Source organism: Hesperophylax consimilis, chromosome 31 (assembly GCF_061612785.1).
Source record: "Hesperophylax consimilis isolate HC1 chromosome 31, BYU_Hcon_1.0, whole genome shotgun sequence".
Taxonomy (NCBI): domain Eukaryota; kingdom Metazoa; phylum Arthropoda; class Insecta; order Trichoptera; family Limnephilidae; genus Hesperophylax; species Hesperophylax consimilis.
Window position 1 is genome coordinate 14,309,989 of NC_142866.1, and position 13,565 is coordinate 14,323,553.

General features: G+C 35.0%; 1 protein-coding gene across 1 annotated transcript in view; it reads right to left on the reverse strand.

Moving 5' to 3' along the window:
- LOC149409489 (solute carrier family 7 member 14) overlaps nucleotides 1–13,565 on the reverse strand; it is a 231,573-nt gene that overhangs the window by 18,182 nt on the left and 199,826 nt on the right. The window contains exons 11-13 of the mRNA XM_089649803.1: nucleotides 11,571–11,713; nucleotides 10,386–10,489; nucleotides 4,279–4,434 (exon numbers count right to left, since the gene is read on the reverse strand). Coding sequence (XP_089505929.1) covers nucleotides 4,279–4,434; nucleotides 10,386–10,489; nucleotides 11,571–11,713 — 403 coding nt within the window. The remainder of the gene's footprint in view (nucleotides 1–4,278; nucleotides 4,435–10,385; nucleotides 10,490–11,570; nucleotides 11,714–13,565) is intronic.

Below are 13,565 nucleotides of genomic sequence, written 5' to 3' on the forward strand. Positions count from 1 at the left end.
TAAAATATAATTTCACCATCAATTCTGCTTCTAACTTTACTGATTAAGTCATTTACTGCTGCAAGTGTGTTCGATTTTTCCTAAAGCCATATTGTTCTTTATATAAGAACGATTTTTTTGATATAAAGTTGTTTAATCTTTCGTAGATTACACGTTCAAAGATTTTAGATAAGATTGGTAAGATAGAAATCGGTCTGTAATTTGAGGTATTCGTTTTGGACCCACCTTTGTGAATTGTTATTACCTTAGCAATTTTACAACTATCTGGAAAAGTTCCCTCTCTAAGACACTGATTAGTTAACTTTGATAAAATAGGAACCAATTCTGTGGAGAGACATAGAACTGTCTTACATTTGAGTGTATCATAACCAGCACTAGCATTTGGTTTTAAGGATTTTATTATTTTACGTATTTCTAATTCCGTGGTAGGTTGAAGATGTAATGATTCCATACTATTAGGCACTAATGTTATTTCATTGGCTAGATTGTGTGTGATTTTGTTATGTATATTATCAGATAAGGAGGAGCCAATGTTACAAAAGAAATTTTTAAAGTGGTCGCATATCTCTACGTTGTTTGTGATTATTTTGTTGTTAATGATTAATTTATTACAAAAAGTATTCGATTGGTTCTGTATGATGTTTTCAATTAAATTCCAAGTTTTTTTACTGTTATTATCGCATTATTTAAAAAGATCACCGAAGTGTGTTTGATTTAAGTTTCGTTTTTTGTAACAATATTATTTGTTACTTCTAGCAATTTTGTTTTCAATAATGTGTTGTTTAGTTGTTTTTTTTTAGTATCAGGTGTAATTTTTTTCTTTTGTTGATTCATTTTATAAGGTCTTTGGTTATCCAGTCTGGGTTATTGATGTTTTTTGTGTTAATTTTAGTGCCGCTATTATAATTAATTGTATTTTGGAGGTATTTTACAATATTGTCATAGATTAATACCGAGTCGTCAATCATATTAAGATGAAAGGGATTTTGGATGATATCATCTTTTAGATTATCAAGATTAATATTTTTATATTTTTGGGAGAACTTTACAGTTGTGTTTTTAATATATGTGTGAATTAAATCAAGGAGTAGAATATCGTAGTCGGATATTGAATTATCACAGTTCGTTCGAGAGTATGATAGTTTTATGGCGGTGAGTTTTAAATTATGATTAATGGTTGTGTTTGTATTTTCTGTGATGCGTGTAGCGTGTTTTTTGTTTATTTTGTTTAAAATAGTATAATTATTTATTCTAATCGTATTTGTGTATTTGTAAGTGTGTGTATTGGTTTAATCAAGCAGATTTATGTTAAAGTCTCCAAATAAAATAGCTCTTTTATATGTTTCTAACTGAGAGGAAAGTGTCTCCACAGAAACCACCAGATCCCGTCCCCCTGACTCTGACCCTGTTAATTTTGAAAATCTTCTCAGGTTACAGTTCCTGTAGAGACTATCGCTCCTCCACTTGCTTCACTGTACCCGACTGCAGCAAAAGCCCCCTTCATCGTGTATGTGCAAAACAACACACAAAGCCACTCACTGCATTGCCTTGATTTCGCTAAATTTGTAGGAAAAAAACCTCTTGGAATTTCCCCAGGTGGTATCAGATCGGAGGGAAGATTCCGCATTTGTGTAGAGTTCACAACTGCAATCAATGCCAATAAATTTATAAATTCCATTGACTACCTCTCTGCCAAAAAATACAAGGCTTACATCCCTTCATTTAATGTCTCGCGCATGGGTCTAGTGAGAGGTATTCCCACAGACCTATCCGAAGAAGAACTATCACAGAACTTATTATCCCAGCATCTTCGGGGAAAGTTTTAAAGACTAGGCGGCTGAATTATAAAGATAGGACTTCCAAATCTATAGTTTGGAAACCCTTCTAAACTGTAGTTCTTACATTTGAAGGCCAATCTCTTCCTTCTTATGTGTACCTTTTCCACAACTCTCTCCCAGTGGAAATTTATTCATACCCGACAATTCAGTGCTTTAACTGTTGTCGGTTCGGCCATTCCAAGCAATCATGTGGTTCATCTCCTCGCTGCTTTAAATGTGCAGAAAGTCATTTAGCAGACCAATGCTCCTCCCCTTCCAACCCCCCTACTTGCATCAACTGCTCAACCTCTCACACAGCCATGAAATCCATCCTGCCCTGAACTTTCACGCCAAAAAAACATTAAAACTTATATGGCTTCCAATAGCGTATCATACTTCCACGCTTCTAAAATAATAGCTCCCTCTAAAAAATCTTTTGCTGAAGTCGCCTCTCAACCCCAGTTATCTCAAAACATTGTTCCTCCAAAATCGTCATACAGGAAGACTGTAATGACGAAATCTGCTTCTCGTCCTCTTAAAACCCCCGGATATGATCATCTTGGCCATAATTCCCAGCTCTTGTTCACAAATGGTAACATCAGCTCCCCATTTCCACAAAATACCGTCTTTCCTAACAGCAATACTTTGAACTGCAATTTCTTTATCCCTGATTCTAATGGCAATTCTTTAAACAATATAATTTCTAATGACAATTCTAATATTATTCAAACTTTCATCATTTTACTTATCTCTATAATTATAATTATCATTTTTTTATTGAATAAATAGTTAATACATATCATCAAACAAGTCCTGCTAACCAAATTGAATTGGCTTGTCAACAGGTGCTTAAAGTTTAGTTACATATACATTTTTATAAGTTATAATTTGCATCTTATATCTACAGAATCAACAATTTTTTCATACATATTAAAGTATATATATTTTTTCCGATAGCCAATTTTTCACCAAATATTTAACCTTATTCATAGACTAACATTGCTTTATAGTGTCAGGTAATAAATTAAATATCTTCGATATGTTGTATTCAAACGTCCTCTGTCCGTATTTATTATTAAATTTCGGAACTATTAACCCGTCATTGCTCGTGAATCTAGTACTGTATTTATGTTCTAATTTTTCTTTATGCTGCGGGGTAAATATATACTGAATTATGATATTTTGCCATAGAATAGCCTTAACAGGTAAAATTTTGGCACTCTGAAACAGCAACGGTGTATTATGTCTCGGTTAAAAAATATTAGGGACGACTAGTAATTTTACAATTGCGTTTTGTATACCGACCGTCCAACGCTGCCTCTTTACTCTCCTACTTAAATTCTCTTGTTTCCAATGGCTGCCCTGACAGCAGGGATTCTTCAGTGGAATAGTAGAAGCGCCTTTTCCAATAAGGCTGACCTCATCCACCTTCTACAATTACGCACAATTTCTATTGCTGCCATCTAGCTGACGTCAACTGTGTACGACTATTGAGTCTGTAAAACTCCAGATTCGACGTAATGTGGGTGCGCGTCAATCTAGCCAGTACGGCAAGATTCTACGCATGTCTATACCGCTCACAGAACCATAGCGAATCAGACACTTCCGAACTCTTCAAAGATTTGAGCGATACTATTGATGATCTCTTGCCCCGCTACCCTTCGGCCGAGTTTATTGTTCTGGGGGACTTCAATGTTTATAACGAACCATGGTTGAAGTTCTCAGGCCCAACGGACTCGGCTGGCCGAAAGCTGTTTGTTTTCGGACATCGGGCCCTTCAAGATGTGCCCAGGAGATTGGTGAAGTCATCAAATCGGTGATGGATGGCTTCATACAATCGACTACTAAAGAAACTGGTGTGGGCTCAAAGCCGTGGTTCAGTCGACAATGCTTCGAAGCAGTTCGACGAAAAAACGCGGCTTACCGAGCCTTCAACACATCTCGAACGCCCGAAAGCAGATCAGCATACAACAAATCGGCAAAGGAATGCAAGAGAATCATTAATAGGTCAAAATTCGAACACGACCTGCAGATCAGCAAAAAGCTGGCTGCCTGCCCACATGGCAGCAGAGCATTCTGGTCGCTTGCGGGCTCAATAGGTCAGAATTTTTGCAAACCCAGTTTGCCACCTCTTACCAGACCTGACGGCTCACTAGCCAACACCGCCACCGAAAAGGTTAACCTATTAGGGAAAATGTTTGCGGAAAACTATCATGGTGGTTGTAATAACCTTCAAAATGTATCATCCAATGTTTATTTTCTTTGAAATAAAAAAAAAATAATCTAAACATTATATTTTTTTATAATATTCATTATATTTTTTTATAATATTCATTATATTTTCACATTATAGGGAAAATTCAGGTACATTAACACGTGTTTCAATATATTAGAAAAGTACAAGTAGATAATTTGTACAATATAAATATGATAAAAAAAACATAAAGGTAGTGCTACTTACCACTCTGTTCGGTGGCCGGGCCGCAGTCCACCCAGGGGAAGATGGCGGGGCACAGGTAGGTGGCAGCTTGCAGACGGCGGCCCAGACTGCTGAGCGCTGGCCCTACCGTGCCGCCGGCGCCCATGCTTGACCCTGGCGTGCCCCCGTGCAGCGTGCCTGGTGAAAAACCTCACAGTTTATACTATCACTGCGCAATGTGCAGAGAACGAACACTACATACCTACTATAAAAAGCAAAGCCTCGTGTCAACAAGTTTAGTGAACAAAGAGATTGGTTAGAGCAGATAATTTATTACATAGCGTGAGGATTTTTATCGAATCCGTCATTAAAATGCTCGTTATTTATTGTGATTGGGTTTTTTTAAAAGCTCGTCACAATTGATATCCTTAAATAGTAGATCAGCGCCCTTTAACAAATATATATTCCAATTCGACAGTTTAAAGCAGAGGTTCCCAAACTTTTTTTCCCCGTAGACCACTTGCCAAAAAGAAATTTCCGTAGACTCCCTGCCTGCCGAATATTGAATTTTCCTAAAACTATTAACGTCCCATGTGATAATTATTTATTTTTTTCCTAAAAAGATTCCCTTCCCTTGCCTGTTCAACAACCGGGTAGCAGTATAGTTCCTCTGTCTTTATACTGCAGACAGGGACTCCCTTGTGAGGTATTACACCAAATGAAAATGAAGCAGGATAAGCAACGGGAATTTCTTTCCGTAGCTGGCCCTACAGAACTACCCCTTAAGTTCTTTGTCAGTGCTTATTCCGGTCAGTTCTTCTTGTCACATGATATCCGATTATTTAACGTTCCATTTCCAAAGTCAAAATGTCCTCAAACTTAGTTCTGAAGTCTGTGTAGAGTGCATTTAAATGTTGAACGTCATTATTACCCTGGAAGTTTTTCAAAAACAAGTTGGGGATCTAGGAAAATTTGCGGCTTCCAATGTGCAATGTTTTGCTTGAATATATTAATTCTGACGAGAAAAGGAACGTAGACTCTATTTATATACCTCAATTAACAACTTTACGAAATATAAAAATACGAATATCAAATAAGTAATTTCATAATTTCGTAATTTTTTGTGTTAGGTCTATTGTGTTATTTACGGAACTGCTAAATGTTGACGTGAGGTAAATGGGGGTCCGCTCGTATGTACCCCCATTTGAATCTTGTGGACCCCCAAATTGTTTTCTCGCTGACATAGACCCCCAGCAAGTCGATATCGACCCCTGGGGGTCGATATAGACCACTTTAGGAACCTCTGGTTTAAAGGGTACTCATTGTAGGCCAAATTGAGTGATAATGTTAGTTATAATATAAATTATAAATATACGTTTCAGTGTGTTTGTTTGTATGTATGTAAAAGTATTTTGTATTATAGATAAATACAATGTATGTCCCTCATACATTCATCATTATTGCAATAATTTTAAAACTTAAACTTAATAAATCCGACACGATGAGTGAGTCAAACATTCAAATACGTTAATCCTCATGTTAACTCTACTTGCTCACAAATCATAAAATTATCGTACACATCTCTGGTTAGAAGTCAAGTAGTATGAAGTAAATAAAAATAAATTCACACACAAAATTACAAAATGGATTAAAGAACAAAAAAGACAATATTACCAAAATGTCATAGCATAAAATAAAAATAAAACCTACACGTAACACACAAAACCAATATAAACACACATCACTCACAAACACACAAGATTATTTTCATTATATTATTTTTTAATTTTAAATGTATGAGTATTTCGTATTTTTAATTTCAAATGTATTATTTTCTTTTTAAATGTATTATTTTATTTTTAAATGTATTAGTTTTTCTTTTAATAATATGTAGATTATATTTTCATATTATAAAATGAAGGCCTCAACACGGGCAAGCCACCCAGTGAGGCCTACATTACTGGAAAACATAAATTATAAAAAATAATGTTCCAAATAAAGAAGAAAAAAAAGAAAAATAAAATAAAAAAAGTATATAATGGACGCATTTGGACTCCCTATTGCTCACAAATCGAAAAAATCAACTTCAACTTTTACGCTTTATTAATTTCAAAATCGGTATTTATATTGGATCAATTATATAAATTTATAAAAGGTGAAAAATATTGCATCTTTTTTATTACATAAAATTTTTAATTTAAGGTTTAAGTGCGCTATAAGTTTGCTGTCGAAGTTTGCTGTTTGCTCAAACATACTAGATGGAATATAGTATTTCACAACAATAACTTCGTGTTTAATTCTGTTGAGTACATAGACTGGGCAATGGGCTTGTAGATGTGGCTGATATTTTTATTTAAAATCTAAACACATTCAAAGCCAAATTAGTTCAGCACTTTGTAGTTCGTGTAAATAACATAGGATAATTTAGGCATTCACAATGTCTTTAAATAAATTTGTTACTACGCGTTGGTAAATAAATTTCAAGGGTTTTTAAAAGTTAGTGTGATAATAACATAACAAGTTTATTGTATTTTTTAAATCTTTTTTATTTATGTTTTACTGTTATTTTTAATTTAATTTATGATTTTTATGTAAAAACCACTAAATAAATAAATAAATTAAAAAGAAACGGAAACTTAACATGAAATACAAACACAGTGAACAATGATGAGATACGACGATCGAACTACGAAAGATGTGCAGAATAATTTAATTAGAAAAGGCCTTGTATCATCATTCTGTTGTTCCACGACAATACCTTTCAAATGAAATGAAACTTTTCATGGATTGATTGCAACAACTTGTTTTTGTTTACATAATATCTAATAAGTTCTTAATTTTACTTATTTCTCAAATATTGCATATTAAGTTGTATAGCTGGGATAAAATGTACATGGATACTAGGAGATTGGCACAAATTAATGCCTCGTTACGTAAAAAGGCAAGATGTATAGCTGGGAGCAAATGTACATGGGACTAGGTGAATGGCGCAAATCATTTATTATGTCGAATATATATAAATATATATTTTAAATTTTCTTTTTTGCTTTTGCAATGTACGTGTTTGCATATACTGTTTTTTCCAAAAAAAATACACGACTAATCACCGCAAACAGCAAACATAGCGCCGATAATTCCTATCAAACTCTTTAAGCAACTGAATTGAATTATAGTCTCCTACTACGGACGATAAAAATACACGACTAATCACCGCAAACAGCAAACATAGCGCCGATAATTCCTCTCAAACTCTTTAAGCAACTGAATTGAATTATAGTCTCCTACTACGGACGATAAAAATACACGACTAATCACCGCAAACAGCAAACATAGCGCCGATAATTCCTATCAAACTCTTTAAGCAACTGAATTGAATTATGGTCTCCTACTACGGACGATAAAAATACACGACTAATCACCGCAAACAGCAAACATAGCGCCGATAATTCCTATCAAACTCACTGTAAATTAAATACAAATGTATTATTTTATCGAAGGAAGCAAACACTTTGTGATATGACATTATATATTAAATGAAAAAATACACTTTGTAAAACACCACTTTTATTTTGAATTAATATTAATAGCCAACCAGGTTTCGCTTAGCTCAAGCTTCGTCAGGGCTTATTATATCAACTAAAGTTATTTTCATACAGACACATATATATATAGAAGAAAATAAAACAATGAGTGAAAGAGATAGAAATAAAATACACGAGTGAAAGAGATAGAAATAAAAGAGCAGACACCTTATTAGTGCTAGAACGAGAAAGGATGTAGACTGATTACAGGATGGGTAGGAAGGGAGGGGGAAGGTAGGAAACAGTTTTATCAGAGGTTAACGGAATAAATTAAATATTGGACTCTTAGTTAAATTGATTTGATTGTTGATTATATTTGATTTATTATTGACGGCTTTTTTAATTTCGAGGATCTCAACCTTGAATGTTTCTAATTTTCTAACCTTTTCTAATTTCGAGGACTCAACCTTGATATAATAAGCCCTGACGAAGCTAGAGCTAAGCGAAACCTGGTTGGCTGTTAATATTAATTCAAAATAAAAGTGGTGTTTTACAAAGTGTATTTTTTCATTTAACACAAATGTAATAATTAGCTAAGCCCAACTATTTCAGCAACTGAATTGAATTATAGTCTCCTACTACGGACGATCCATCTGAATTCATCGAACGTGCTTGGAGAGGAATGTAAACTCCACGGTAAATAGTCATTATACGTCATGAGCATGGACTAAAATGGTGATTGTACGTGATGATCATGAACTGAAATGGTGATTATACGTGATGATCATGGACTGAAATGGTGATTATACGTGATGATCATGGAGTGAAATTTTAAACTTTCCGACTGAGTAACTAAATACTATTTAGAATCGGAATTATTCCCCCTTTTGTTATACGCATCACAGTGACATGACAAATACCATCGGTGTTAAGTTTTTTCATTCAAGTCAAGCGTTATCTAAATATTTATATTTAAATCTAGATACTTTTTATATTAAATTAACAGAACGTAAAAATATTGCATACAGAATGTTAACTGGAAGTCAGCTAAACCAATATGAATTAATAATAACATGGAAATATTATACACAGTAGAAACATACCACTAAAAATACACAATAAAAATTAAAATATAAACATAGCATATTAATTTGGTTATGAATTTTTCAACGGGAAACTGTGTTTTCGTAAATTCAACTGAAAATAATTTTATATTGAAACACAATAAATTGCTTTGATGGCTACGGAAAAGTTAAAAATACTAATAAATTGACAATGTCGAATCGAAATAGTATTCCTAATATATATATATATTGGTAGGCCGCATGTACTTTTTGACATCAAAAAGGGAGTTAATTAGTTCACGAGGACTTTAGTTATAACCAACAACTTTTGTTCCTCCGTCGGGACGAAATCAATTGATATCGTGTATATGGCTTCTTTGCTTTTAGGTAGCCGTCTGACTTTAGTTTACAGTATTGATGTTAATGCCGATATTGCCAGCGAATGTCGATTTCCATTACCAATATCAGTCTGCAATCGTGCTAGGTAATTCGATCCGACTTTCGATCCAATATTCTATAGTTATTGATATATATTAGCAACACTAGAGTTTTTTGACATTCCGAAACATTCAACCTCATACAGTAAAATAAAAAATAAACTGTGAATTTAAATACTAACCTAAATATGCATTGGTATTCCGTATTTACCTTTTGGCACTAAAAAGGGACGATTGATATCTTTAGCCATAATACGGTAAATACGACACAAGTGTCTGAATTTCGTATCCCCATGTTCAAACGGATTTAATTGATCATATAAATGACTCGGCAATCTGCCTTCGTTCTGTAATAAACCAGTGATTTAGCCATAATACGGTATATACGAAACAAGTGTCTGAATTTCATCTCCCCATGTTCAAATGGATTTAATTGATCACATAAATGACTCGTCAATCTGCCTTCGTTCTGTAATAAACCAGTGATTTAGCCATAATACGGTAAATACGAAACAAGTGTCTGAATTTCGTCTCCCCATGTTCAAACGGATTTAATTGATCACATAAATGACTCGTCAATCTGCCTTCGTTCTGTAATAAACCAGTGATTTAGCCATAATACGGTATATACGAAACAAGTGTCTGAATTTCATCTCCCCATGTTCAAATGGATTTAATTGATCACATAAATGACTCGTCAATCTGCCTTCGTTCTGTAATAAACCAGTGATTTAGCCATAATACGGTAAATACGAAACAAGTGTCTGAATTTCGTCTCCCCATGTTCAAACGGATTTAATTGATCACATAAATGACTCTTTCATTCCTGCGAGCTTCGTCAATCTGCCTCCGTTCTGTAATAAACCAGTAATTTTGAATTAAGTTGCTTATATGAACAGTCACCCAAATTTAACTGACAGTTAAGGAGCCGCGTTAGATTTGGCAGTTTTTTTTGTCTAACGTTTGTCGGAATTTCTTAACAATCGTTGACCGTGCTTGGGAGTATTGATAACCGACCTTAGATCAGGCTTTATCGCTGACACTTAACCGAAAGTTGTACGCTGACGGAAGATCGCCCGCGTCGCACACCAGTCCATTAGGGGAGTACATTAGAGGAGTGGACTCACCGTAGAATTTGTTTTCCGTTTGGTCCGAGACGAGGAACTGGTCATCGCGGCCGAAGTCACCCTCGTTGTCCTCACCGGGCAGCGTGTCGTCCGAGTCCGGGGAGCTGTGGCAGACAAGGCAACACTTACACTAGGCTCACAGTGCTCACTCACTCTCCGTAACAAGTCACAAGTGGTCGCCGCTTTCTCTGACCGCCGAACCAGCACCACTTACATTAAACTTATTATTAAGTTATGGATTGTCTAGATTATCTAGGCCCCTTAAAGGATCTGATGTGACTCTACACACTCATGTGCGCCTTATATTCTCCTTGCTGTGCGCAAAAGTCATGCTGGTTCGGTTTTAGAACGAGGAAATGTATTGCACAATTAATAGGTACAAATCGTATTACATGTTTCATGTATGATATTTTTTTACAAATCGCAAAAACAACATATAAATTATCAACAAATACCAACCGCGTATGAGCAAAAGCAAGAAAGGAACGATTAAAACAAATGGTCTTGATTTATCTCTGCAAAGTCGCTCTTTGTGACTCGAATCTGTGGTTGAAAACATTGAATACTCAGTTGGTTGAGGGTACTAATCACTCTTAACCTTGGCACAGATTTTACTTTAAACAATTATTTAGTTTAACAATATAAGTAACCTTTATGACTTATATTGCAAAATGAACAAAGGTGTGAAATGTTTAAGTTTTTTCTGAAGTTTTACGCATATAAGTACAAAATGAAATACACATAATATTTATGACTTTGGAAAATTGACAATGTAATATCGTTTGAAAATAAACACTCATTGATTATCACAACATGTAGCCATTTTGAAGAAATTTACACTGAAAAGAAACCATTATTTATTTATAAATTTTTAAGAATACAGTAAAATAATTTAAAGCAACATCAATTGAAAATTAACAATCGCAGTAATAAAATACACATACATTCGCGACATACGCACGGTAAGTACACAATGGTATTAAAATAGTTTTGGCCAGTATTAAGTGTGTGTACCTTATTACTAACTTAAGAATTATTTAATAATAATATGATTAAAATAATAACCAGAACGCTTCACAATAATTGTACACTATAATGTAAAACCGATTTGAATAAGTAATGTATTGGAATTGAGAAAACACTGTGCCGGTGGCGGTCTGCCTAACTGTGGCTGGCGGCGCTTACCTTCTAGTGACCTTGCGCACCATGACCCGCTGCGAGTTGGCGGCCAGCATGCCGTCGCCAAGCGCGTGTGCGCCCAGCGCGTGTGCGCCCAGCGCGTGTGCGCCCGGCGCGTGTGCGCCCGGCAGCGCCGACTCCCCGTACATCTTCCGGGAGCGGGAAGCAAAAAGCAACACTGGATTACTAATGGGAACTTAATAAATAAACTGACGAATTTTATATATTTGTTCCTATAACAGTATATGAACAAATAACAAGTCTAATGAAAAATTACATTCACGGAAGAGTTAAGTCACGATCGCACTTTTTACTTTTAGGTGGAAAGAAACTTGAAATTTACTTCCAACTAAATAATGCAAATCGTAATGAAAGAAAATCATCAGATAAATAATGGACTCCGGCAGCAGCTTGGTTTAAGCATTCTACTTTAATCACTACAATTTGTGTTCATGAATACTGAGATGATTCATAGGTAATCCGTCCACTTCCACGTCGTACATTCTCCTTACACCAATTCCTTCGTTCATAAGATACGACACATTTTATTACAATACCTATGAGTAATACGCAATTTAAGTATGTGTTTCACTCCCGTAGTCGAGGGGTAAGGCTCTCGACTAGCAATCCGAATGCCGCAGGTTCAAATCCCGGCGTGCGAAAGTACTTTTTGTTTGATTAAATCGTGTTATTTTACGATTTTTTAATTAAAAATAATATATAGTATACTTGAGGCATGTTCCAGAGTGAAAGATACTCTCAGTATCACCCTGGTGTAAGACCACCATTGAGAATTGAAACGTTGCTTGAAATGGCTTTAGTTGTGTTTGGTGACAAAATCTGAATAGCCAGATACTCCCCAACCTTCCTGTTCCCCATCTCCTTACCCTCCCTACTACCTTCACCCTCACAACATACCCCAATTGGAGATGCCATAGCCTCACTGGCTCCAGACGGTTGGACTCTTGTGCGGTATTCACATAAAAAAAACTTAATCTTGTCATCTCTTCCTCAGGCGTCCCCGACTTAATCTACCATTCTCTTAAACGTCATACCCTTTGATTTATATATCATACCTTATTCATTTCTTCGCTCATCAAATACTCATCATTTTCCATATTAGATTAACTTGTTCCATGTCTTCATGCGGCGTGCCTAACTTCTTCTACCATTGCTTTCCACGTCAAACGTTCTCCTAAAATTTCCACTCATCATGTTCGCTCCATTTTACCACAAATAATTATTTGATTCATGTCTTCCTCAGGCATACTCGAATTTTACTACCATTCACATCATAGTTTCATGAAATCAACGTGGTTACTGTAAAAATCTGCATTATTTTACTACCATTCACATCATAGTTTCATGAAATCAACGTGGTTACTGTAAAAATCTGCATTATTTTACTACCATTCACATCATAGTTTCATGAAATCAACGTGGTTACTGTAAAAATCTGCATTATTTTACTACCATTCACATCATAGTTTCATGAAATCAACGTGGTTACTGTAAAAATCTGCATTATTTTACTACCATTCACATCATAGTTTCATGAAATCAACGTGGTTACTGTAAAAATCTGCATTATTTTACTACCATTCACATCATAGTTTCATGAAATCAACGTGGTTACTGTAAAAATCTGCATTATTTTACTACCATTCACATCATAGTTTCATGAAATCAACGTGGTTACTGTAAAAATCTGCATTATTTTACTACCATTCACATCATAGTTTCATGAAATCAACGTGGTTACTGTAAAAATCTGCATTATTTTACTACCATTCACATCATAGTTTCATGAAATCAACGTGGTTACTGTAAAAATCTGCATTATTTTGACTTTAATACGACTGGGTTTCTCATTCGTTCATTCGGAGATAACAACTTATTCTACCATTAAAACACCCATGGCACTAATAAGAACAAACCGGTGGTTTTCGAGTCTATAGTGCACAAAACCTGCCTTTTATTCATATACAGAGGTAAAACATT